This window comes from Oncorhynchus gorbuscha, linkage group LG14 (genome assembly GCF_021184085.1).
Source record: "Oncorhynchus gorbuscha isolate QuinsamMale2020 ecotype Even-year linkage group LG14, OgorEven_v1.0, whole genome shotgun sequence".
Taxonomy (NCBI): Eukaryota; Metazoa; Chordata; class Actinopteri; order Salmoniformes; family Salmonidae; genus Oncorhynchus; species Oncorhynchus gorbuscha.
In genome coordinates this window covers 28,222,733-28,247,215 of record NC_060186.1, presented here as the reverse complement: position 1 = coordinate 28,247,215, position 24,483 = coordinate 28,222,733, and the positions used below count along the sequence as shown (strand labels likewise).

Here is a 24,483-nt window from a genome sequence, read left to right as displayed (position 1 = left end):
GAATCAATTCTGGATTTGTTGTGTCTTGCTCTCTGCCCCTCTCGCTCTCTGCATCTCGCGCTCTTTCTGCCTCTCATGCTTTCTCTCTGCCTCTCTCCAGGGGGGAGCCTAAGACGTGGTATGGTGTCCCGGCCCACGCGGCAGAGCAGCTGGAGTCCGTGATGAAGAAGCTGGCCCCAGAGCTGTTTGACTCTCAGCCTGACCTGCTGCACCAGCTTGTCACCATCATGAATCCCAACGTCCTCATGGAGCACGGCGTGCCTGTATGTAGTGTGTGTTTTCATCAGTGGCCATATGTATCAAGTGATTCAGAGTACAAGTGTTAATCTAGGAACAGTTTTGCCAGTTGAATCACAATGAATATGTTTATATGGACAGGGGTGGGGGATCTGATCCTGGATGCTTGAATCATACTGCCCCTTTTTATGCAGTATTGTGAAGTACTTAAGTAAAAATACTTCATAGTGCTACTTAAGTCTTTTTTTTGGGTTATCTGTACTTTTCATATTTTGGACTACTTTTGAAAATGGTTTACTTTTTACTCCGTACATTTTCCCTGACACCCAAAAGTACTTGTTACGTTTTTGCTTAGCAGGACAGGAAAATGGTCCAGTTCTCATTCACTTATCAAGCGAACATCCCTACTGTCTCTGATCTGGCTGACTCACTAAACACAAATGCTTAATTTTGTAAATTATGTCTGCGTTTTGGAGTGTACCCCTGGCTAGCCATAAATAAATTTAAAAAACAAGGACTGTGCCATCTGTTTTGCTTAATATAAGACATTTTAAATTATTTATACTTTTACTTTAACTCTAGATACTTAAGAATATTTTTCAATTACTCAAATATCAAAACTAAAAGTATATGTAAAAACCAAATACTTTTACTTGAGTCATTTTCTATTAGCTACAGTGGGGCAAAAAAGTATTTAGTCAGCCACCAATTGTGCAAGTTCTCCCACTTAAAAAGATGAGAGGTGTGTAATTTTCATCACTTCAACTATAACAGACAAAATGAGAAAAAAAATCCAGAAAATCACATTGTAGGATTTGTAATGAATTTATTAGCAAATTATGGTGGAAAATAAGTATTTGGTCACTTACAAATAAGCAAGATTTCTGGCTCTCCCAGACCTGTAACTTCTTCTTTAAGAGGCTACTCTGTCCTCTACTCGTTACCTGTATTAATGGCACCTTTTTGAACTTGTTATCAGTATAAAAGACACCTGTCCACAACCTGTCAGTCAGTCACACTCCAAACTCCACTATGGCCAAGACCAAAGAGCTGTCAAAGGACACCAGAAACAAAATTGTAGACCTGCACCAGGCTGGGAAGACTGAATCTGCAATAGGTAAGCAGCTTGGTTTGAAGAAATCAACTGTGGGAGCAATTATTAGGAAATGGAAGACATACAAGACCACTGATAATTTCCCTCAATCTGGGGCTCCACGCAAGATCTCACCTCGTGGGGTCAAAATGATCACAAGAGCGGTGAGCAATAATCCCAGAACCACACGGGGGTGTTATATATAGTGATGTGTTGTTATATATAGTGATGTGTTGTTATATGTTGTTATATGTTGTTATATATAGTGATGTGTTGTTATATATAGTGATGTGTTGTTATATATAGTGATGTGTTGTTATATGTAGTGATGTGTTGTTATATGTAGTGATGTGTTATATGTTGTTATATATAGTGATGTGTTGTTATATATAGTGATGTGTTGTTATATGTTGTTATATATAGTGATGTGTTATATATAGTGATGTGTTGTTATATGTAGTGATGTGTTGTTATATGTTGTTATATGTAGTGATGTGTTGTTATATGTAGTGATATGTTGTTATATATAGTGATGTGTTGTTATATGTTGTTATATGTTGTTATATATAGTGATGTGTTGTTATATATAGTGATGTGTTATATATAGTGATGTGTTGTTATATGTAGTGATGTGTTGTTATATGTTGTTATATGTAGTGATGTGTTGTTATATGTAGTGATGTGTTGTTATATATAGTGATGTGTTGTTATATGTTGTTATATATAGTGATGTGTTGTTATATATAGTGATGTGTTGTTATATGTTGTTATATGTAGTGATGTGTTGTTATATATAGTGATATGTTGTTATATATAGTGTTATATGTCGTGGTCCTTCTGTAGCTCAGTTGGTAGAGCATGGCGCTTGTAACGCCAGGGTAGTGGGTTCGATCCCCGGGACCACCCATACGTAGAATGTATGCACACATGACTGTAAGTCGCTTTGGATAAAAGCGTCTGCTAAATGGCATATATTATTATATTAGTGAATGACCTGCAGAGAGCTGGGACCAAAATAACAAAGCCTACCATCAGTAACACACTACGCCGCCAGGGACTCAAATCCTGCAGTGCCAGATGTGTCCCCCTGCTTAAGCCAGAACATGTCCAGGCCCGTCTGACGTTTGCTAGAGAGTATTTGGATGATCCAGAAGAAGATTGGGAGAATGTCATATGGTCAGATGAAACCATAATATAACTTTTTGGTAAAAATTCAACTTGTCGTTTTTGGAGGACAAAGAATGCTGAGTTGCATCCAAAGAACACCATACCTACTGTGAATCATGGGGGTGGAAACATCATCCTTTGGGGCTGTTTCTCTGCAAAGGGACCAGGACAACTGATCCGTGTAAAGGAAAGAATGAATGGGGCCATGTATCGTGAGATTTTTAGTGAAAACCTCCTTCCATCAGCAAGGGCATTGAAGATGAAACGTGGCTGGGTCTTTCAGCATGATAATGATCTCAAACAAATCAGTCAGGTTTCAAGACTAGTCATTCAACTGAGACTGCTCTTCTCTGTATCACGGAGGCGCTCCGCACCGCTAAAGCTAACTCTCTCTCCTCTGCTCTCATCCTTCTAGACCTATCGGCTGCCTTCGATACTGTGAACCATCAGATCCTCCTCTCCACCCTCTCCGAGTTGGGCATCTCCGGCGTGGCCCACGCTTGGATTGCGTCCTACCTGACAGGTCGCTCCTACCAGGTGGCGTGGCGAGAATCTGTCTCCTCACCATGCGCTCTCACCACTGGTGTCCCCCAGGGCTCTGTTCTAGGCCCTCTCCTATTCTCGCTATACACCAAGTCACTTGGCTCTGTCATAACCTCACATGGTCTCTCCTATCATTGCTATGCAGACGACACACAATTAATCTTCTCCTTTCCCCCTTCTGATGACCAGGTGGCGAATCGCATCTCTGCATGTCTGGCAGACATATCAGTGTGGATGACGGATCACCACCTCAAGCTGAACTTCGGCAAGACGGAGCTGCTCTTCCTCCCGGGGAAGGACTGCCCGTTCCATGATCTCGCCATCACGGTTGACAACTCCATTGTGTCCTCCTCCCAGAGCGCTAAGAACCTTGGCGTGATCCTGGACAACACCCTGTCGTTCTCAACTAACATCAAGGCGGTGGCCCGTTCCTGTAGGTTCATGCTCTACAACATCCGCAGAGTACGACCCTGCCTCACACAGGAAGCGGCACAGGTCCTAATCCAGGCACTTGTCATCTCCCGTCTGGATTACTGCAACTCGCTGTTGGCTGGGCTCCCTGCCTGTGCCATTAAACCCCTACAACTCATCCAGAACGCCGCAGCCCGTCTGGTGTTCAACCTTCCCAAGTTCTCTCACGTCACCCCGCTCCTCCACTCTCTCCACTGGCTTCCAGTTGAAGCTCGCATCCGCTACAAGACCATGGTGCTTGCCTACGGAGCTGTGAGGGGAACGGCACCTCAGTACCTCCAGGCTCTGATCAGGCCCTACACCCAAATAAGGGCACTGCGTTCATCCACCTCTGGCCTGCTCGCCTCCCTACCACTGAGGAAGTACAGTTCCCGCTCAGCCCAGTCAAAACTGTTCGCTGCTCTGGCTCCCCAATGGTGGAACAAACTCCCTCACGACGCCAGGACAGCGGAATCAATCACCACCTTCCGGAGACACCTGAAACCCCACCTCTTTAAGGAATACCTAGGATAGGATAAAGTAATCCTTCTCACCCCCCCCTTAAAATATGTAGATGCACTATTGTAAAGTGGCTGTTCCACTGGATGTCATAAGGTGAATGCACCAATTTGTAAGTCGCTCTGGATAAGAGCGTCTGCTAAATGACTTAAATGTAAATGTAAATGTAAACACACCGTCCGGGCAACGGAGTGGCTTCGTAAGAAGCATTTCAAGGTCCTGGAGTGGCCTAGCCAGTCTCCAGATCTCAACCCCATAGAAAATCTTTGGAGGGAGTTGAAAGTCCGTGTTGCCCAGCAACAGCCCCAAAACATCACTGCTCTAGAGGAGCTCTGCATGAGGAATGGGCCAAAATACCAGCAACATTGTGTGAAAACCTTGTGAAGACTTACAGAAAACATTTGACCTCTGTCATTGCCAACGAAGGGTATATAACAAAGTATTGAGAAACTTTTATTCACCAAATATTTATTTTCCACCATAATTTGCAAATAAATTCATTAAAAATCCTACAATGTGATTTTCTGGATTTCTTTTCTCTCATTTTGTCTGTCATGGTTGAAGTGTACCTATGATGAAAATTACAGGCCTCATCTTTTTAAGTGGGATAACTTGCACAATTGGTGGCTGACTAAATACTTTTTTGCCCCACTGTATGTTTACTTTTGCTCAAATATGACAATTGAGTACTTTTACCAACACTGCTTTTACGATATCAAGTCTGCATTGTGTCTTACTGGTGTGTGTTTATACCACTCAGGTTTTCCGGACCAACCAGTGTGCAGGGGAATTTGTGGTGACTTTTCCCAGAGCCTACCACAGTGGCTTCAACCAGGGATACAACTTTGCTGAGGCTGTCAACTTCTGTACCGCAGACTGGGTGGGTTTAAAGTTTTAACAAGTGTTTGTGTTTTAACAAATATTACCTGAATATTGAATTGGAATTTTGAAATTGGAAGTTGGTTTGGGCTGTATCCAGATTATCATGTCTTCATACCGACCTTGTGCCATACTGGGAGATTCGGTAATACCAGGACTGTTTTCAAACCCAACTGATTCTCTTTAATCTGAAGGTTAGCAATGCTAACAAGTACATGTAAAATCCTGTAGTGAATGCGAATGAGCGCATTGCAAATATTCTATAGTTGTTGACTTAACTCAAAAATGATGCGCGCAATAAAACTAATTTTAGACAGTAAGGCTTTTGATCCAGGAGGGGATTCTCTGCTGTTACTAAGTGAATGCTTGATTTCGCAAGAAGCTAACCACTTAGCGAACTAGCTACTAAATTAGCCAACCATATGCACAACTGCAAGAGCTTTTAGCATATTCTAGACAGTTAACTTAGTTATGATATCTAGCTGGCAAACATTAAGTTGTGAATTTTATGCTGTAACTAGATCACCTGGTGCATGCTGCACAACAGTGACTCACAAGGCAAACAAACACAACGTGACTGGGGACTACCTTTACGCTTCATAATGAGAAATTATGTGACTGTGCTCTGCCATTTCACTAATCTTTATCTCCTAACATATTGCGCAAGTTGACTGCAGGTATTTATTTAAGTAGCTTAAAATTTTAAATTAAAAAAACAACAAAAACAAAACAAATAATTTCAATGCTATTGATGGTATTGGAAAACCATCACGTGGCTTTCTCCAAATACCCCGGTATACCGCCCAAGCCACGTTGGGAGCTTAATTAAATTATTTTAAGTCAAGTATTTTATACCCTTCTTACTGGCCGCAATGCTGTCTTAGTTTCACCATCATCTTAGATATTCCCCCTCCAATGTTCTCTTTGCTTCTCCTTGATATTGAGGAGGCTAGGAGAAAAGATCCAAGGAATCGATGAAAGACTTTGACATTCTCTCTCTCTCTCTCTCTCTCTCTCTCTCTGTGTCCCTGTTCCCTCCCAGCTCCCGATGGGTCGTCAGTGTGTGGCCCACTACCGGCGGCTCCATCGCTACTGTGTCTTCTCCCACGAGGAGCTGCTGTGCAAGATGGCTGCCGACCCCGAGAGCCTGGATGTGGAGCTGGCTGCTGCAGTCTTCAGAGAGATGGGAGAGATGATGGAGGAAGAGACACGGCTCAGAAAGTCCGTGCAGGAGATGGTGAGGAGGGACAGGGCCCAATGGGGATTTCTATATAAACAACTTTCGGAAAACTTTACAGGATGGACAGAGAGGGTGAAGTAATGCAAGCGGGGTTTACGTGGGAATACATTATGATGATACACGATACAACAATGTTGACATCACACAATCCCAAAGTTATGTTTAAATTAACACCCCAAAAGTGAATCAATTATGTAATTTCACATTCGTCCTCCCACTCTAGTTAAAGTGGATTGTTTTCATGTTTGCGATTTCCCTCCGTGACTGCAGGGTGTGCTGTCCTCGGAGCAGGAGGTGTTTGAGCTGGTCCCTGATGACGAGCGTCAGTGTCAGAAGTGTAAGACCACATGTTTCCTGTCGGCTCTGACGTGTCCCTGCAGCCCAGAGCGTCTCGTCTGTCTGCACCACGCCAAGGAACTCTGTGACTGTCCCCTGGGAAACAAGTGTCTACGGTAAGGAGTACGGCTGGGTGATATGGACCTAAGTTCATAAGAATGTGCGCCAGTTTTTATTATCCGTTGTACTACTACTAGTTTAATGGTTGTAGCTATCAATTGTCCTATTAAGAATCACCCATATTAGCAAACTTATTTAATTTCAAACTTTACATATAGGCTACTTATCGTAATGAACGATAAGTGATTGGTATGGTCGGTGTCGATAATTATTATCATCCCAGCTCTATTACGGAGAGAGGGTTGGTTTTTGGGTGGGTGAGTGGGTTGGTTTTTGAGTGAGTGAATAAATTAATTTAAGGGAGTTACAAGTGTATCTGGTGAGAAGGAATGGATGGATGGATGAATGAAGTAGAGTAGTTATGAACTCTGTACTGCTCAGAAGCACCCATAAGAGCCCACTGATTAATGACAGTAGTTTTACCTGTCAATGCATCAGTGAGGACTTGGATGTATTTGTGTTTATTATGGATCCCCATTAGTTCCTGCCAAAGCACCAGCCACTCTTCTGGGGTCCAGCAAAATTAAGGCAGGTTATACAATTTTAAAACGCTACAATATTTTCATAGATTTCACAGCACATTGTGTGCCCTCAGGCCCCTACTCTACCACTGCCACATATCTACAGTACTAAATCCATGTTAATGTTATCGTGTTTGTGTGTGTTTGTGCCAATTTTGTGTTGCTTCACAGTCCCCGCTGTTTAATTCCTTTTTTTATTCTTCTGTTTTTTAAATCTAAATTCAATCTAAATTTACAGTTACTTGATGTGGAATAGAGTTCCATGTAGTCATGGCTCTGTAGTACTGTGTGCCTCCCATATTCTGTTCTGGACTTGGGGACTGTGAAGAGACCTCTTGTGGCATGTCTCTCTTCCACTCTCAGCCAGGAGAGGTTGACATGCATATTATTGTTAGCTCTCTGTGTACATCCAAGGGCCAGTCATGCTGCCCTGTTCTGAGCCAATTGCAATTTTCCTAAGTCCTTTTTTGTGGCACCTGACCACACGACTGAACAGTAGTCAAGGTGTGACAAAAGTAGGGCCTGTAGGACCTGCCTTGTTGATAGTGTTGTTAAGAAAGGCAGAGCATCGCTTTATTATAGACACAATTCCCCCCCATCTTAGCTGCAACTGCATCAATATGTTTTGACCGTGACAGTTTACAATCTAGTGTTACTCCAAGCAGTTTAGTCATCTCAACTTGCTCAATTTCCACATGATTTATTTGAGGTTTATGGTTTAGTGAGTGTTTTGTTCCAAATACAGAACTTTTAGTTTTAGAAATATTTAGGACTAACTTATTCCTTGCCCCCCACTCTGAAACTAACTGCAGCTCTTTGTTGAGTGTTGCAGTCATTTCAGTTGCTGTAGTAGCTGATGTGTATAGTGTTGAGTCATCCGCATACATAGAAACTCTGGCTTTACTCAGTCAGTGGCATGTCATTAGTAAAAATTGAAAAAGCAAGGTGCCTAAATGGCTACCCTGGGGAATTCCTGATTCTAACTGGATTATATTTGATAGGCTTCCATTAAAGAACACCCTCTGTGTTCTGTTAGACAAGTAACTCTTTATCCACATTATAACAGGGGGTATAAAGCCATAACACAAGTTTTTCCAGCAGCAGACTATGATTGATAATGTCAAAAGCTGCACTGAAGTCTAACAAGATGTATTTTCACTGGCCCAGAATAAATCTAATCTCCACTGAAAGTAGTTTTTTAATTTATGAATAGGTTTAATCTGGGTCACTAACCCCATAGCGCAATCAATATTAAATAGGTACTGACGCTCCTCTGTCTCTTTGTATTCCAGCTACCGTTATGATCTGGAGGAGTTTCCCTCCATGTTGTATGGGGTGAAGTCCAGAGCCCAGTCCTATGACACCTGGGCCAAGCGGGTCACTGAGGCCTTAGCTGCTGACCACAAGAACAAGAAAGGTAGGTGGACTATCTATACTGTAAAGGCGGAAATACTCTGCACAATATTAGAACAATTGTACTACGATTCCCCATGCCTCATGTTGCTCTCTCCTCTATTCTTATCTTTCTTGCTCTCCTGTCTGTGTCTCTGTTCCTCTCCCTTTGTCAGACCTGATAGAATTGAAGGTTCTTCTGGAGGATGCAGAGGACAGGAAGTACCCAGAGAACAGTCTGTTCCGTCGGCTGAGAGAAATGGTGAAGGAGGCCGAAACCTGCTCCTCTGTGGCCCAGCTACTGCTCAGCCGCAAGCAGAGACACAGGTCCGTAGAGTACAAGATACACACACACACGCCGCTGTTATGTCACACTGAAGTTTATGTCCCTGTTCTCTTCTCCTGAATTGTGTACTTGCACACTCCACACCATGGATTTAAAAACATTGGATCGGTGCAAGCATTCTCCTTTGTTTTTACACCAAAGAATCTGTGAGGGAGAGTGTGCTAGTGCGCACTTTGGGAGAAGGGTCGCACATCGGGACATAACCTCAAGGACCATTTTAACGTTTATACCCCTATCTGTGAGTAATAAATCAACTCAAAGTATATCTCTCTGTATTCAAGTACCAGGCAGCGTCCAGAGAGCAGCAGGACTCGTAACAAGCTGACAGTGGAGGAGCTGAAGGTCTTTGTAGAGCAGCTGTTCAAACTGCCCTGTGTCATTGGACAGGCTCGACAGGTCAAAGTAAGTCCCAAACATAATAGTCACTGGCCATTATTAAGAGATGTACAGGAATTCTCCTCCTCTGACATCCTACTCTATTTGTATTACATCACTGAAGCTGTCCCCAAACCCGTATTTGTTGATTAGTAGTCCTTGATTGTTAGTATATAACACCATATCCCTCCCTCCCCCAGGAGTTACTAGAGAACGTGGAGGACTTCCATGAGAGAGCCCAGGTAGCCCTGGCTGACGAGCTGCCTGACTCCTCCAAGCTGCAGGCCCTGCTAGACCTGGGTGGAGGTCTGGATGTGGAACTACCTGAGCTGCCCAGGCTCAAACAGGAGCTGCAGCAGGCCCGCTGGCTGGATGAGGTGATGACTGATGATATTATTGTAGTTTTTTTTACCTCAGTTTGTTTGTGTGGTTTCTTCAGCAGTCTAAAATTGTTTTCTGGGAGTGGAATAATATTCAATTGAAACGTTTTGTTATGATTAGGTGCGTGTGATGCTGGCAGAGCCCCATCGGGTGACCCTGGAGCTGATGAAGCGGCTGATAGACTCTGGGGTGGGGCTGGCACCACACCATGCTGTGGAGAAGGCCATGACTGAGTTGCAGGAGATACTCACTGTGTCAGAGAGATGGGAGGACAAGGCCCGTGCATGCCTACAGGCCAGGTAATGATGAAGATACACATTACATACCTATAGGACAGTTCTCTCATCTGCCTTACAGGCCAGGTAAATACGAATATGATAATGCTGTTCTTAAGTCACCTGCCTATAGCTTTGGTGTCATATGCTTGGGTCGCGTTCAATAGTGTACACCTTCGCAAAAATGTTTAACAAATTGGTCTTACTGGACAAGTTCAGGTAGTTTACCTCTGTTTCAAAACGTTTTACCCCTTCTGAATTTGACCCGATTCCTGTTTAGCATATTGCATCAAAGGATGCCTGTGAGATTAATTTATCTAAATCCATTATTTCTTGTCTCTCCTCCCCCAGGCCTCGGCACAGCATGCTAACCCTAGAGAACATTGTGATAGAGGCCAGGAACATACCGGCCTACCTGCCCAATGTCCTGGCCCTCCGAGAGGCTCTGCACAAGGCCAAGGAGTGGAGTGCCAAGGTGGATGCTATTCAGGTAGTGTCGCGTCACACGGTAATTACTGATGAGTATAGATTCAATTTGTGATGTGATACAGATGTAGCTACAGTATAGGCAGGCATCTCTAAATATTTGTATGTGATGCGCTCTGCTCTGTTTATACGCAATGGAACGGCTTGCTCATTTGTTAAAAGCTTACGTTAGCTAGGTTTCCATCAATTTGTCGAAAGATTTTTAAGCGAGTGGCGCAGCGGTCTAAGGAACTGCATTGTAGTGCTTGCGGTGTCACTTCAGCCCTGGGTTCGATCCCAGGCTGTGTCACAGCCGGCCGTGACCGGGAGAACAATGAGGTGGCGCACAATTGGCCCAGCGTCGTTAGGGGAGGATTTGGCCGCCCGAGATTTCCTTGTCCCATCACGCTATAGCGTCTGGGTTTGGTTGCCAGCTATACGTTGTTTCCTACGGGTTATTTTTTATTTATTTATTTCACCAGGTAGACCAGTTGAGAACAAGTTCTCATTTACAACTGCAACCTGGCCAAGATAAAGCAAAGTAGTGCGACACAAACAACAACACAGTTACAAATGGAATAAACATACGTACAGTCAATAACACAATAGAAAAAATCAGTGTGTGCAAATTGTGTAAGGAGGTTAGGCAATAAATAGGCCGTAGTCGCAAAGTAATTACAATTTAGCAAATTAACACTGGAGTGATAGATGTGCAGATGATGTGCAAGTAGAGATATTGGTGTGCAAAAGAGAAAAAAGTAAATAAAAACAATCTGGGGATGAGGTAGGTAGTTGGATGGGCTATGTACACATGGGCTGTGTACAGCTAGCTGATGCTTAAAGTTAGTGAGGGAGATAGAAGTTTCCAACTTCGGTGATTTTTGCAATTCGTTTCAGTCATTGGCAGCAGAGAACTGGAAGGAAAGGCGGCCAAAGGTCAAACGTTTTCTTACCTCTTCACAAGGTTTTCACTGCTCTCGAGGAGATCTTCGAGGAATGGGCCAAAATACCAGCAACGGTGTGAAAACCTTGTGAAGACGTAAAGAAAATGTTTGACCTCTGTCATTGGCAACAAAGGGTATATAACAAAGTATAGAGAAACTTTTGTTATTGACCAAATACTTATTTTCCACCATAATTTGCAATTAAATTCATTAAAGATCCTACAATGTGATTTTCTGGATTTTTTTTCTCATTTTGTGTGTCATAATTGAAGTGTACCTATGAATATTACAGGCCTCTCATCTTTTTAAGTGGGAGAACTTGCACAATTGGTGGCTGACTAAATAATTTTTGCCCCACTATGTGTTTCCATCCCGTTTTTTAACTCTGTCGATGGTTTTGCCTCAAAGTCTACGATAAACAACAAATGTGCCCAATCTGGTCTTGGCACTTGTGCTCTAGTAAACAGCTCACATATAAAAAGTAGAGGGTAGGCTTCATGATGAGATTATGGATAAGAGCAAGATCATTTTATTTGACAGCCAAGCACCGATCATCATGTCCCCAGCATAAAATTAAGACCCTCAATATATATTGGGAAGAAGCAACAAGCTCCTCATCACTGTGCACTTTCACCACTCTGTGAAGTTCATAATTTATGTAGTCTGTAGCCTAATAAACTGTACTGTAATGCTTTTCCAAGACATACTGGGAGGACTACACAACCATATTATTTACTGCAACATGATGGTAACACCATCAACAAATCCGCATCCAAGCATGGTCCTATTTATCTATTTCACCGACAAAACAATTATCCCCTGTATTTTTTTTCTGTCGAAATTTGAGAAGTTTACTGGCGATTTATACTGTTTCCATCTGGCCTGTCATGATTATTAGATTTTTTTTATCCGACGAACTTTACTGCATATAAATAGTTGGATGGAAACATGGTTGTTGTTACCAGATAAGTTTGTAATTTATCTTATCAGAACATGAATGATGAATGGGAAGGGTGATACTGTGCGATGCATCAATTTTTTTTAATCAACATGATTAATTTCCCCCTATGTTTCCCCTGTGTGTTTCACTCCCTCCAGAGTGGCAGTAACTATGCGTACCTGGAGCAGCTGGAGAGCCTGCTGGCAAGGGGTCGCTCCATCCCCGTCCGGCTGGATCCCCTGCCCCAGGTCGAATCCCAGGTGGCCTCGGCCCGCGCTTGGAGGGAGAGGACTGCACGCACCTTCCTCAAGAAGAACTCCACCTACACCCTGCTACAGGTAAGTCATAATACCCTGGGTTGGGCTGTACCTATGCACTGAGAAGGCATAGATAAGTATGTTGCTGAGATGGTAGTTTGAAATATTTTTTTCCCCAACCAAGCAGCCCTTTTCAGACTATGCTGACCCTAGAGTGCAATATGAGATATTTGCTTAACTTCTTGACTCTACCCATCCCTTAAGCGGGATAATTGTCATCAGAAACCGCTGAATAGCATAGCGCCACAGTCAAATAATATTACAAAAAAATATTGATATTCATGAAATCACAAGTGCAATATTGCAAAACACAGCTTTGCCTTTTGTTAATCCACCTGTCCTCAGATTTTGATATTATGCTTTACAGCGTATGCAATCCAAGCGTTTATGTAAATTTATTGATCGCATGACAAAACATTAATTACACTTAGCATCAGGTAGCTTGGTCACGAAAAGCAATCAAATTAATCGTTTACCTTTTGATCTTCGGATGTTTTCACTAATGAGACTCCCAGTTACACACAAATGTTCCTTTTGTTCCATAAAGATAATTTTTTTATCCAAAATACCTCAGTTGGTTTGTCGCGTTATGTTCAGAAATCCACAGGAAAGAGCGGTCACGACAACGCAGACAAATTCCAAATAATGTCCACAGAAACATGTCAAATGTTTTTTATAATCAATCCTCAGGTTGTTTTTAAAATATATATTTGATAATATATCAACCGAGAGTGTAGGTTTTTCAATAGGACCGGGAGAAACAAATGGCCGCTTTACTCTGTTGCGCAAAACTCACTCTGAGAGCCCCCACCTATCCACTTATGCAGTGTGATCTTTCTCGCTCATTTTTCAAAATAAAAGCCTGAAACTATGTCTAAAGACTGACACCTTAGGGAAGCTGTAGAAAAATGAATCTGGTTGATATCCCTTTAAATGGAGGATAGGCATGCATAGGAACAGAGGTTTAAAAATAAGAGGTACTTCCTGATCGGATTTTCCTCAGGTTTTCGCCTGCAATATCAGTTCTGTTAAACTCACAGACAATATTTTGACAGTTTTGGTAACTTTAGTGTTTTCTATCCTAATCTTGACAATTATATGCATATTCTAGTTTCTGGGACTGAGAAATAGGCAGTTTTAAATGGGTACGTTCTTTTTAGCCAAAAACAAAGATACTGCCCCCTACACGCAAAAGGTTAAGCTATGTAGAATGGTGCAGAAGTTGGTGAATGAACATTTGCAAATTGTTGTTCTGTCTATACTGTAGGTAGTTGGGAATAGGACCAATATTATCATAGGGCTGGTAGTTAGATGGCGTCTTTGCTAATCTCTATTCTTGTGTGTTTTCTTAGGTCCTCAGTCCACGTGTGGATATTGGTATCTACGGCAACAGCAAGGGCAAACGCAAACGAGTCAAGGAGCTCCTTGAGAAGGAGAGAGGAGGTCTCGACCTGGAGGGTCTCAGTGACCTGGATGAGAGTTACGAAGACGCCTGCGACCCGGCCACCGTTGTAGCGGCATTCAAATCCAAGGAGCAGAAAGAGGTTGAGGCCATCCACTCCCTCCGAGCTGCCAACCTGGCTAAGATGGCCATGTCTGACCGTATCGAGGAGGTAAAGTTCTGTCTGTGTCGTAAGACCGCCAGCGGGTTTATGTTGCAGTGTGAACTGTGCAAGGACTGGTTCCACGGAGCCTGCGTGCCGTTACCGAAAACGGGCTCTCAGAAGAAGCTCCTGGGCACAGCCGGTTGGCAGAGCAACTGCAAGGAGGCAAAGTTCCTGTGCCCATTGTGCCAGCGCTCGCGTCGCCCGCGTCTGGAGACTATCCTGTCCCTACTGGTGTCCCTCCAGAAGCTGCCGGTGCGTCTGCCTGAGGGAGAGGCCCTACAGTGCCTGACGGAGAGGGCCATGGGCTGGCAGGTAGGGATGAGTTCAACACCTGTTTTCAGAATCAGTTATTTTATGGTTGATTTAATCAAAGTTTGGTAGGAGTTTTACCTGCAAAACTTTGTAAGAAGTATATGTGAAAGGGTGAAAAGCCACACATTCTGAATCAAACTAAATGTTCTTTATTTAAACTCTTATCTCTGTTCATTAATGGAATTGATTAATGTAAATCCTCTCTACTTGCAGGACCGCGCCAGGCAGGCCCTGGCTACAGACGAGCTGTCCTCGGCCCTGGCCAAGCTGTCGGTGCTCAGTCAGAGGATGGTAGAACAGGCTGCCCGGGAGAAGACCGAAAAGATTATCAATGCTGAGCTGCAGAAGGCTGCCGCAAACCCTGACCTGCAGGTAGGAGATTAATGGTGCCGTATGGTACTCGGAGCCAAGTATAGTGAGTTTGGAGACGCTAACATGGCGTCCAGTGTAAAAAAAAGTTGTCTGTTAACTCTATATGGATCTCATGATCAGTCATTCCTCTAAACAAGGTGCTCTGGGATAAGGTAAGTCAAGAGATGAACAGACGGAAGTGTTTTTTTTTAATGTCCCCTCTTCCTTGTTTGTTCAGTGCATTAGAGAGAAAAACAGAAAGATTGGTTCCACGGTAGTGTCGTGTCTCTGACTATGATTAAATTATGACATGCTATGTTATCAAATTGATTACCTAACGTTTAATTTTACGTGATTGAATTAAACCATGCAACAATTAAACCATTAATAACCTGGGGCACCACGGAAGCATTCATTTATATAGAGCTGTTATGTCCTGATTCCAGTCTCTTAAAGATTGTGTGGTCCTTCTGTAGCTCAGTTGGTAGAGCATGGCGCTTGTAACGCCAGGGTAGTGGGTTCGATTCCCGGGACCACCCATACGTAGAATGTATGCACACATGACTGTAAGTCGCTTTGGATAAAAGCGTCCACTAAATGGCATATATTATTATTATATTATATTATTATATAAGATCTTTTATATCAATAGCAGTCAATTATTAATCGTCACCTCGATCGGTCTCATTCTGATTGTCGTAAGTACTTCGTTATCTGCATGAACCCTAGTTGAATCAGCAATACGCCCTGGGGCATAATCGGAAGGCTGCAAGTTCAAATCCCCGAGCTGACAAGGTACAAATCTGTCGTTCTGCCCCTGAACAGGCAGTTAACCCACTGTTCCTAGGCTGTCATTTAAAATAAGAATTTGTTCTTAACTGACTTGCCTAGTTAAATAAAGGTAAAATAAAAAAATTAAATACACAAATTGGCATAATTATTTGTTTACCAAACACCTAAATAATCGTGTGTGTGTATAGATCATACATCGATTACTAATCATATCATGAAAAGCCCCTAGTGGGCTAACCCGATGTGACGGCTGGTTACACAAAGGAAGGGGGTTGGGTTTGAATGAAAGAGCGGGAAGACTGAGGGACAAAGGGATTGGGTCTCTATCGGACCTTGAGACGCTATGCTACCGTAAATACAGAATATTATACATTCTAACAACCGCCCTTTCGGAAAAGGAAAATGCAAGATATATATTTACTCTTGAGCTGCACTTCGATAGATGGGTCGAAGATTGAAGACTGGTTTTCCCAGCAGAGATCACCATTGTCCTTTTTTGAAGCATCTTTTTGGTCGTAGTGTTGTAGAGCGGATACGTATAAAGTACCCTGTTGTTCTTAGGAGATTCATCGTCTAGGAGGTATCACTTCTTTTTAGTGAATAATAGTTCAAAGTTCATACCAAGTTGTCATATTCAGCTTGTGCTATATTTTGGCTGGTCTAGTCGAAATTCACCATTCCAGCGTGGTGATCGTCACCTCCATGTTGAAGTTCTCCCTTTTAAACGTTATGACAGCAGTCCTAACATTTGTGGAACTAAATGTTAATTTTGTTAGGGTGTAGTTAAAATTAGCCCCTTTAAACGTACGGACACCAGTCCTCACGTCATCGGGAACTGAGGTTTACATCAGTCAACGGACTATTGTAGTGGGGGAGAGAAGGGCGTTTCGTAGTTCTCAACCAATGTCTGTTCACTTGGGCGTGGCCACTGAGGGAGCATAAGTTTACTTATGAAAACAATTCTCTCATTTAGAAGTTTACAAATAGTTTTATATTTAAACGTTTGAATTGCACAATTCCATGTGCATCTGATAACTGGAATGTGTAGACTTTCCAAGATAGTTTGTCATCCTATCATCAGTAATAATGTCCCAGACAACAACTTATCTGACATCATATTCTTTAAGTACCAACGGACACTTTCAACTGGTTGAGAAAGGGAATTATTGTTCCATTCCCCAAACTTTTGATGTTACCATACTTTCTCTATGGTAACAAAAGGGCTTTCCAAGGGCTTTCCATTCTGTAGAGTGGAGCGAAAAGGCGTAACGCTATTTATAGGGGGTTCATATACAGGCATCTTCATGACAGTGATGATATTACTACTGATGAGAAGTAACAGAATGACTGTGAGATCTGTTCTCTCCGTAGGGTCACATCCAGACATTCCAGCAGGCAGGGTTCAGCAGGGCAGCTTCGCCACGCCAGTCTGTCGACTACGATGACGAGGAGACCGACTCAGACGAGGACATCAGGGAAACATATGGCTACGACATGAAGGTACTGTGGTGTGGCCTATGGAGCGTTTTTTCAAACGTCAAGAGTATTTATTTAAATATCAAAAAATACCTGTTGAATCAATTAAAATAAAACCATATACAACTATATAGATGCTAGTTTTCTATAGGCAATGTTTTAGACAGTGGTAACGAAGCTAGTAAAACATTACTGTTCAATTTATCTCAAGCAAGACACAGCACTTAGCAAACCCTGCTTTTCTAGCATTGTGTCTTTACCTGCCCCACTTTCTTGCACTGTGTGTGTGTGTGTGTGTGTGTGTGTGTGTGTGTGTGTGTGTGTGTGTGTGTGTGTGTGTGTGTGTGTGTGTGTGTGTGTGTGTGTGTGTGTGTGTCAGGACCCAGGTGAGGTGAAGCCATACCTGTTTTGTGATGAGGAGATCCCCGTCAAGTCGGAGGAAGTAGTCAGTCACATGTGGCCCACCACACCATCTTTCTGTGCTGAACACGCCTACTCCTCTGCCTCCAAGTCCTGCCCTCAGAGTAAGACATGGCTACTCAAATCTGTCATACTTAACTGACTTGCTTAGTTTTTTTAAAAGAACATATTCTTATTTACAATGACGGCCTACACCGGCCAAACCCGGACGACGCTGGGCCAATTGTGCGCCACCCTATGGGACTCACAGCCGGGTTGTGATACAGCCTGGATTCTAACCCTAGTGTTTGTAGTGCCGTCTCTAGCACTGAGATACAGTACCTTAGACCGCTGCGCCACTCGGGAGCCCCAAAAATAAAGTAGTAACTTATAAATGTGTCATCCATTAATTTTGTTTTGGAGTATTGTTTCCTTTCCTTATGTGTATTGTCTTTGGGACCTTTATTTAGAAACGAGAATCTCAAGGTACTTAACCTTAAACTATACATGTAAATGTTGTAGATATTGAAAGGGTAAATGTGTGTTTTCCATTGGTTGATTGATGACTCCTTCTCACCCTCTCTCTACCCTCCAGACCAGAGCACCCCCAGGAAGCAGCCCAGGAAGACGCCCCTGGTGCCCCGCTCCCTCGAGCCCCCTGTGCTGGATCTGTCCTCCCCGGCCAAGGCCCAGCTGGAGGAGCTGATGATGGTGGGGGACCTGCTGGAGGTGTCCCTTGATGAGACCCAGCACATCTGGAGGATCCTGGAGGCCACACACCCTCCCTCTGAGGAGAGGTTCTTACAGGTCATGGAGGTAGGAGAGAGGCACTGATTTATACACTTATTTTTTATACAGAACAAAAATATGAACGCAACATGTGAAGTGACAGGTGTGACATATCAAGAAGCTGATATAAAAAGCATGATCATTACACAGGTGCACCTAGTGCTGGGGACAATAAAAGGCCACTCTATAATGTATTGTTTTGTCACATAACACAATGCGACAGATGTCTAAAGTTTTGAGGTAGCGTGCAATTGGCATGCTGTCTGCAGGACTGTCCACCAGAGCTGTTGCCAGAGAATTGAATGTTAATTTCTTTACCACAACCAAACAACTTAATAATTTCTGCACAAACGGTCAGAAACTGTCTCAGTGAAGCTCATCTTCGTGCTTGTCGTCCTGACTCCAGTTTGGCGGCATAACTGACTTCAGTGGGAAAATCCTCACCTTCGATGGCCACTGGCATGCTAGAGAAATGTGCTCTTCATTGGTGAATCCCGGTTTCAGCTGTACCGGGCAGATGGCAGACAGCATGAATGAAGTTGTGTGGGCGAGCGGTTTGCTTTTGTCAACGTTGTGAACAGAGTGCCCCATGGTGGCTATGGGGATATGTTATAGGCAGGCATAAGCTACGGCTAATGAACGCAATTGCATTTATCAATCTCAATTTGAATGAACAGAGATACCATAACGAGATCCTTAAAGCCCATTGTCGTGCCGTTCATCCGCCACGAAAACCTAATGTCACAAGGATTTGTACAAAAATCCTAGAAGCTGAAAATGTCTGTTTTTCCGTGGCCTGCATACTCACCAGACACCAGTCACCCATTGAGCATGTTTGGAATGCACTGGATCGACTTGTACAACTGCGTGTTCCAGTTCCTGACAATGTCCAGCAACTTTGCACAGTCGTTGCAGAGGAGTGGGACAACATTCCACAATCAACAGCCTGATCAACACTATGCGAAGATGTGTCACGCTGAATGAGGCAAATGGTCACACCAGATACTGACTGGTTTTATGATCCACCCCCCTACCTATTGTTTTAAGTATCTGTGACCAACACGCATATCTGTATTCCCAGGCATGTGAAATCCATAGATTAGGGCCTAATGAATTTATTTCAATTGACTGATTTCCTTATATGAACTGTAACTCAGTAAAATCTTTGAAATTGTTGCATGTTGTGTTTTATATTTTTGTTCAGTGCATGTTATTTTATTTAACCAGGTTGAGCCATTGAGGTCAAGGTAGACCTGTCCAAGAGGGCAGCTCCAGTAAAGAAAACAGTCACTGGCTGAAAACACATGTTAGAATCTGAGCTGAACATGGGTGATATCAAGGCTTATTTCCTGGTTCCTGATTAAGTCTATTTAATGGACTTAAAAGCACTTTCAGTAGAGATTATTGATTGAGAAATTTTGTTCATCCCTCTTTCCTGTCTTCCCTTCCCAGCATGAGGATTCTCAGTTTGAGAAGCCGGTGAAGATCAAGATGAAGGACTCTGAGAAGAAGAGGAAGAGGAAGTTGGAGAGGGCGGAGCACCAGCTTCTCATGGCAGCTGTCTCTGGGGTTGGAGACATGATGCGGTCCCCCAAGTCCTCAAAGGATCCGAAACGGAGCCTCTTAGACCCACTGGGGAAACCCAAGAAGAAGAAGCTGAAGCTGAACCCGGATAAGAACCGTGAACTGAAACAGCTGGCCAAGCGCCTGGCTAAAGAGGAGAAGGAGAGGAAGAGGAAGGAGAAAGCTGTGATCAAGGCTGAGGCTGTCAGGGAGGGACTGGAAAAAAGGAAAGAGAAGAAGATCCTGGATATACCGTCAAAATACGACTGGTCCGGAGCTGAGGACTCCAATGATGAGAACGCTGTCTGTGCATCCAAGAACTGTATGAGACCCTGCAAGGACAAGGTGAGAGCGACACGAGAAGCATATACACAGCTATTGTGTGTGTGTGTGTGTGTGTGTGTGTGTGTGTGTGTGTGTGTGTGTGTGTGTGTGTGTGTGTGTGTGTGTGTGTGTGTGTGTGTGTGTGTGTGTGTGTGTGTGTGTGTGTGTGTGTGTGTGTGTGTGTGTGTGTGTGTGTGTATCAACCCTGATCTCCAATATACACTACTTAAAGCAGATTTCAAAATAACTGGAGGGGTGTAAGGAATATGGTCAAAACATCTAGGTGGGGCTATTATTGTGTCTATGGGTACAACCTCAGCCTAGGGATTGACTTCTGCCCTGATATTCAAATGTCCCATCCAGACCGACTGACTGAGACCTTACTTTTGCCAGCAGAGGGCAGTGCATCTTCTGCAGTTGTTGTCAGACCTAAGGAGCATTTTTGGACCAGGGGAGAGGGGCTCATTTGAGAGAGGATGTAGCGACTCAGAATCGTTCTGACATGATTTCCATAGATGATTGATAGGTGTGAGGGTTTATTGGTTAGCAGGGTGCAAAAGAGGTCAGTGAGAGCCTGAGATGGGTTCAGTGTGTGGCCTGCGAGGGCATGTCCTATCAAAAACACGAGTCCGTTTTTGACCCAAGTACAAGTAGAGATGCGTCCGTAAAATTCAGTCAATGGATTTTAGGACCTAGATCTTAGTGTCTTTACTAAGGAGTAGCTCCTATTCTTAGACATTTTGGCATTTTTATTAATATAATGTTTTCAATTAGTTTGTATATAATTTATTAACATTTACATTTAAGTCATTTAGCAGACGCTCTTATCCAGAGCGACTTACAAATTGGTGCATTCACCTTATGACATCCAGTGGAACAACCACTTTACAATAGTGCATCTAAATATTTTAAGGGGGGTGAGAAGGATTACTTTATCCTATCCTAGGTATTCCTTAAAGAGGTGGGGTTTCAGGTGTCTCCGGAAGGTGGTGATTGACTCCGCTGTCCTGGCGTCGTGAGGGAGTTTGTTCCACCATTGGGGAGCCAGAGCAGCGAACAGTTTTGACTGAGCTGAGCGGGAACTGTACTTCCTCAGTGGTAGGGAGGCGAGCAGGCCAGAGGTGGATGAACGCAGTGCCCTTATTTGGGTGTAGGGCCTGATCAGAGCCTGGAGGTACTGAGGTGCCGTTCCCCTCACAGCTCCGTAGGCAAGCACCATGGTCTTGTAGCGGATGCGAGCTTCAACTGGAAGCCAGTGGAGAGAGCGGAGGAGCGGATCAACATTTCATTCTACAATTCATCCATCATTTTGGGACACTAACTGTTTTTACAAATAAGTCACTGGACATTTATGCGAATAAGATGTTTCATGAACTGTTTCACACCAATCTCCTCTCTTAGTATGTCACAATCACCTTTACAAGCAGTAGTGGGAGGTTTGAATACTTTCCTTTTTAAGAGGTTTAATGATATTAGCTCTTCAGAACGAAAACTGAATGTCTCACTTTGGATTTTTGTTTGCTGACTATGATGAAGTGCTAAGTATTACGAGTTAATATTTGACACTGTGAAGCAAAAATCTTTGGAAGTGAGCATCATGGAACAATTGAATATCAACAGTTGATAACAGCACTGGAACACCTTAAAGAGAGTTACACATAACGTATTAACAGGACAAGCTATGTGCTGTTGGAAGTGACTGTAAATTAGACACTAAGTCAATGACTAGCCTAACCACCCTCCCAGTCCTGTGCTCTCAGAACACATCAGAGGCATGGTGATATCCTCCAGCTTTACAGAACTTTAAGGGGGACTGGATTGGATTAGGCATAAATGCACCATAATACAATGCAACATAAATATCATGCTTATTATACATACTTCATGTCCATAAATGCTATATTCCTTTAAAAAGCAGAAACTCTGCAAGTGTAATGCTTGTGAATCTGAAGGGCAATGGCCTTTTCTGAGCACAAGCTGATGATATTATATCCTGATTTTAGCAGAAGGTGTGATCGCCTGTATGTTTGTCTCTCTTCCCTCTGCCAGGTGGACTGGGTTCAGTGCGACGGCGGCTGTGACGAGTGGTTCCACCAGGTGTGTGTGGGTGTGACCTGCGAGATGGCCGAGGAGGAGGACTACATCTGCATCGACTGCACCCGCAAGTCGTCCATCTTGAGTGGGGGCGTAGTTGGAAGTTTGGGCAGAAGCATGGGTGTAGGAGGAGGAGGGGTGACAGCAGTGGTGAAGGTGGAGCGTGTTTGTGAGGAGCCGGTGGTGCTGGAAGTGCCAGTCTGCAGCGGGCTGAGCCAGATCATTATGCCCCCCTCCCACTCCATAATGATGCCCCCCACCCAGACCCAAATGATGCCTCCCTCTATCTATCTCCCCCAACAGCAGCAGCCGGACACTCATGAGAGAAGCTAGCGCAGACCCAGGACAGAGACTACATTTACAGTCGGCCACCACACACACACACACACACACACACACACACACACACACACACACACACACACACACACACACACACACACACACACACACACACACACACACACACACACACACACCCGGTAAGCTCGCATCAGACCATTTGAGTCTGGAAGACCCTGACATGTTCTGACCAACATATTTCGCTCATCTTGACTTAGTGGTAAAGAAGCTTCAAATTAAGGGGTATCCTCAAGACTGGATCATGATACTCCCATGAGAATAATACTACAAAGAAATTAGACTTTAAGCTAAAAGCTTGTGGTCCTGTTTGATGCGAGAGAGGTATTTTCTGCATCACAGACTGAGACTCCAGATTACCTTTTTTCCCACTCCCTTGCCATGGGAACCAATTGTTGATGAGGATTTGTTTCGCTCTAATTCAGAACAGTTAAAGAAGGCCTTATAATCCAGGGAACACTGTGCACAGAGTATCAGAGCGGTTTTTACTGCACGACTCGGAATGACCATGATATGTTTTGTCTGTTTCTGGAGTTTCAGTTTCAGGTCTGTAACGTTCTCTAAGCCCCTCTGATAATTATCTGGAGCCAATCTGCCTGTCCTACTACAGTACAGTCATCATGAATCTGTAAATCTGTGTCCCAAATGACACCTTGTTTCCTATGCACTACATGGGCTCTGGTGAAAAGTAGTGCACTATAAAGGGAATAGGGTGCCATTTGGGCTGTAATGTTACACCTCCACATATTCATGATGACTACTGAGTTGGAAGGTAGCCTAGCTTTGAGTGTTGGGCCAGTTAACGGAAGGTCTCTGGTTCAAAACCCCCAAGCTGACTAGGTGAAAAATCTATTGATGTGCACTTGAGCAAGGTACTTAACCCTAATTGCTCCTGTAAGTCGTTCTGGATAAGAGCATCTGCTAAATGACAAAAATGTATATGTAAAAATTTGGGATGCACATTCAGTATCCTCTCCTCTGCCTGGCCCCAAACAATAAGTAACAGCTCCATGTAGGACTAGGAACAATGGTTGTATGTAGTGATACGTATTTATAATGTGTATATAGGTTTTAAGCAATTAAGTGATTGGATGTTGCTGTTTTTGTTTTCTCACCTTTAATAAACAATTCCTAGTCAAATGAGTAAGGAGCAGCATTTTTATTTTTATTTTCAATACCATTATCTACAATTTCCTGTTTGAGATGATTTAATATGTCTTAAGTTAAATACCAATATCTTAGATAGTTTGGGGTGGGTCATCAGAAGGCCTGACTGTTTCTGGAGCCGTGGGATCAAAGGATTCAGGACACAACCTCTGGTATTCAACCCATGACGAGAGAGACATTGTATCTAGCAGAATCTCCCTGGCCGCATGTGGCTTCCCATGATTCTCACATGTTTTCGTCTCACGCTCAATCCCAGATCAACCTGTATGTCTTAGTCTGTAGGAGTTGTCAAAGGAGAAGGAAAGGTTCATTAGGAGTAAAAAATAAAATCTAATATTGGCAGTCAGTTCACTGTTGTACACCAATATGAAATCAATTTTCATGCAACAATGCTATGAACTCATTGCGTTTTCTTTTGTCTGCCCTGTTTAATTCATTGTTTGGCTTGGCGATAAGTCTAATCGTGCAAATATCTAATCGCAGGATTTAAATTCACATTAGTGTTCCATTAGTGTACCTGTGCAGTGGAATGCTGTAAAGGTGCGTTAATTGCATGTAATGTGATTCTGAACACATCTGCTTCAGCTACTGTATATAGGGAAACCCACTAACCAGTGGAAGCAAAGCCAAGTAAAATCCAGTCCTGACCAACGCTGCTTTCACCCACTCACCTCTTTAAAAGACATGCTAACCAGAGAGGCAAACGTCG

The 24,483-nt window shown here is 43.3% G+C and overlaps 1 protein-coding gene across 7 annotated transcripts in view; it reads left to right on the top strand.

Moving 5' to 3' along the window:
• LOC123994742 (lysine-specific demethylase 5A-like) overlaps positions 1 to 23,750 on the top strand; it is a 47,762-nt gene extending 24,012 nt beyond the window's left edge. For 4 of the 7 annotated variants that reach the window (XM_046297694.1, XM_046297693.1, XM_046297691.1 and 1 more), the window contains exons 12-29: positions 101 to 263; positions 4,770 to 4,889; positions 5,931 to 6,125; positions 6,399 to 6,580; positions 8,398 to 8,522; positions 8,674 to 8,824; positions 9,125 to 9,245; positions 9,419 to 9,595; positions 9,720 to 9,898; positions 10,226 to 10,382; positions 12,382 to 12,561; positions 13,893 to 14,459; positions 14,673 to 14,831; positions 16,974 to 17,102; positions 17,458 to 17,602; positions 18,073 to 18,293; positions 19,719 to 20,174; positions 22,203 to 23,750. In XM_046297694.1, the coding sequence (XP_046153650.1) occupies positions 101 to 263; positions 4,770 to 4,889; positions 5,931 to 6,125; positions 6,399 to 6,580; positions 8,398 to 8,522; positions 8,674 to 8,824; positions 9,125 to 9,245; positions 9,419 to 9,595; positions 9,720 to 9,898; positions 10,226 to 10,382; positions 12,382 to 12,561; positions 13,893 to 14,459; positions 14,673 to 14,831; positions 16,974 to 17,102; positions 17,458 to 17,602; positions 18,073 to 18,293; positions 19,719 to 20,174; positions 22,203 to 22,580 (3,805 nt within the window). In that variant the 3' untranslated portion in view covers positions 22,581 to 23,750. The remainder of the gene's footprint in view (positions 1 to 100; positions 264 to 4,769; positions 4,890 to 5,930; positions 6,126 to 6,398; positions 6,581 to 8,397; positions 8,523 to 8,673; positions 8,825 to 9,124; positions 9,246 to 9,418; positions 9,596 to 9,719; positions 9,899 to 10,225; positions 10,383 to 12,381; positions 12,562 to 13,892; positions 14,460 to 14,672; positions 14,832 to 16,973; positions 17,103 to 17,457; positions 17,603 to 18,072; positions 18,294 to 19,718; positions 20,175 to 22,202) is intronic. The other 3 variants (XM_046297696.1, XM_046297692.1, XM_046297695.1) reach the window with 3 other exon arrangements.
• The last annotated feature ends 733 nt before the right edge of the window (positions 23,751 to 24,483 follow it).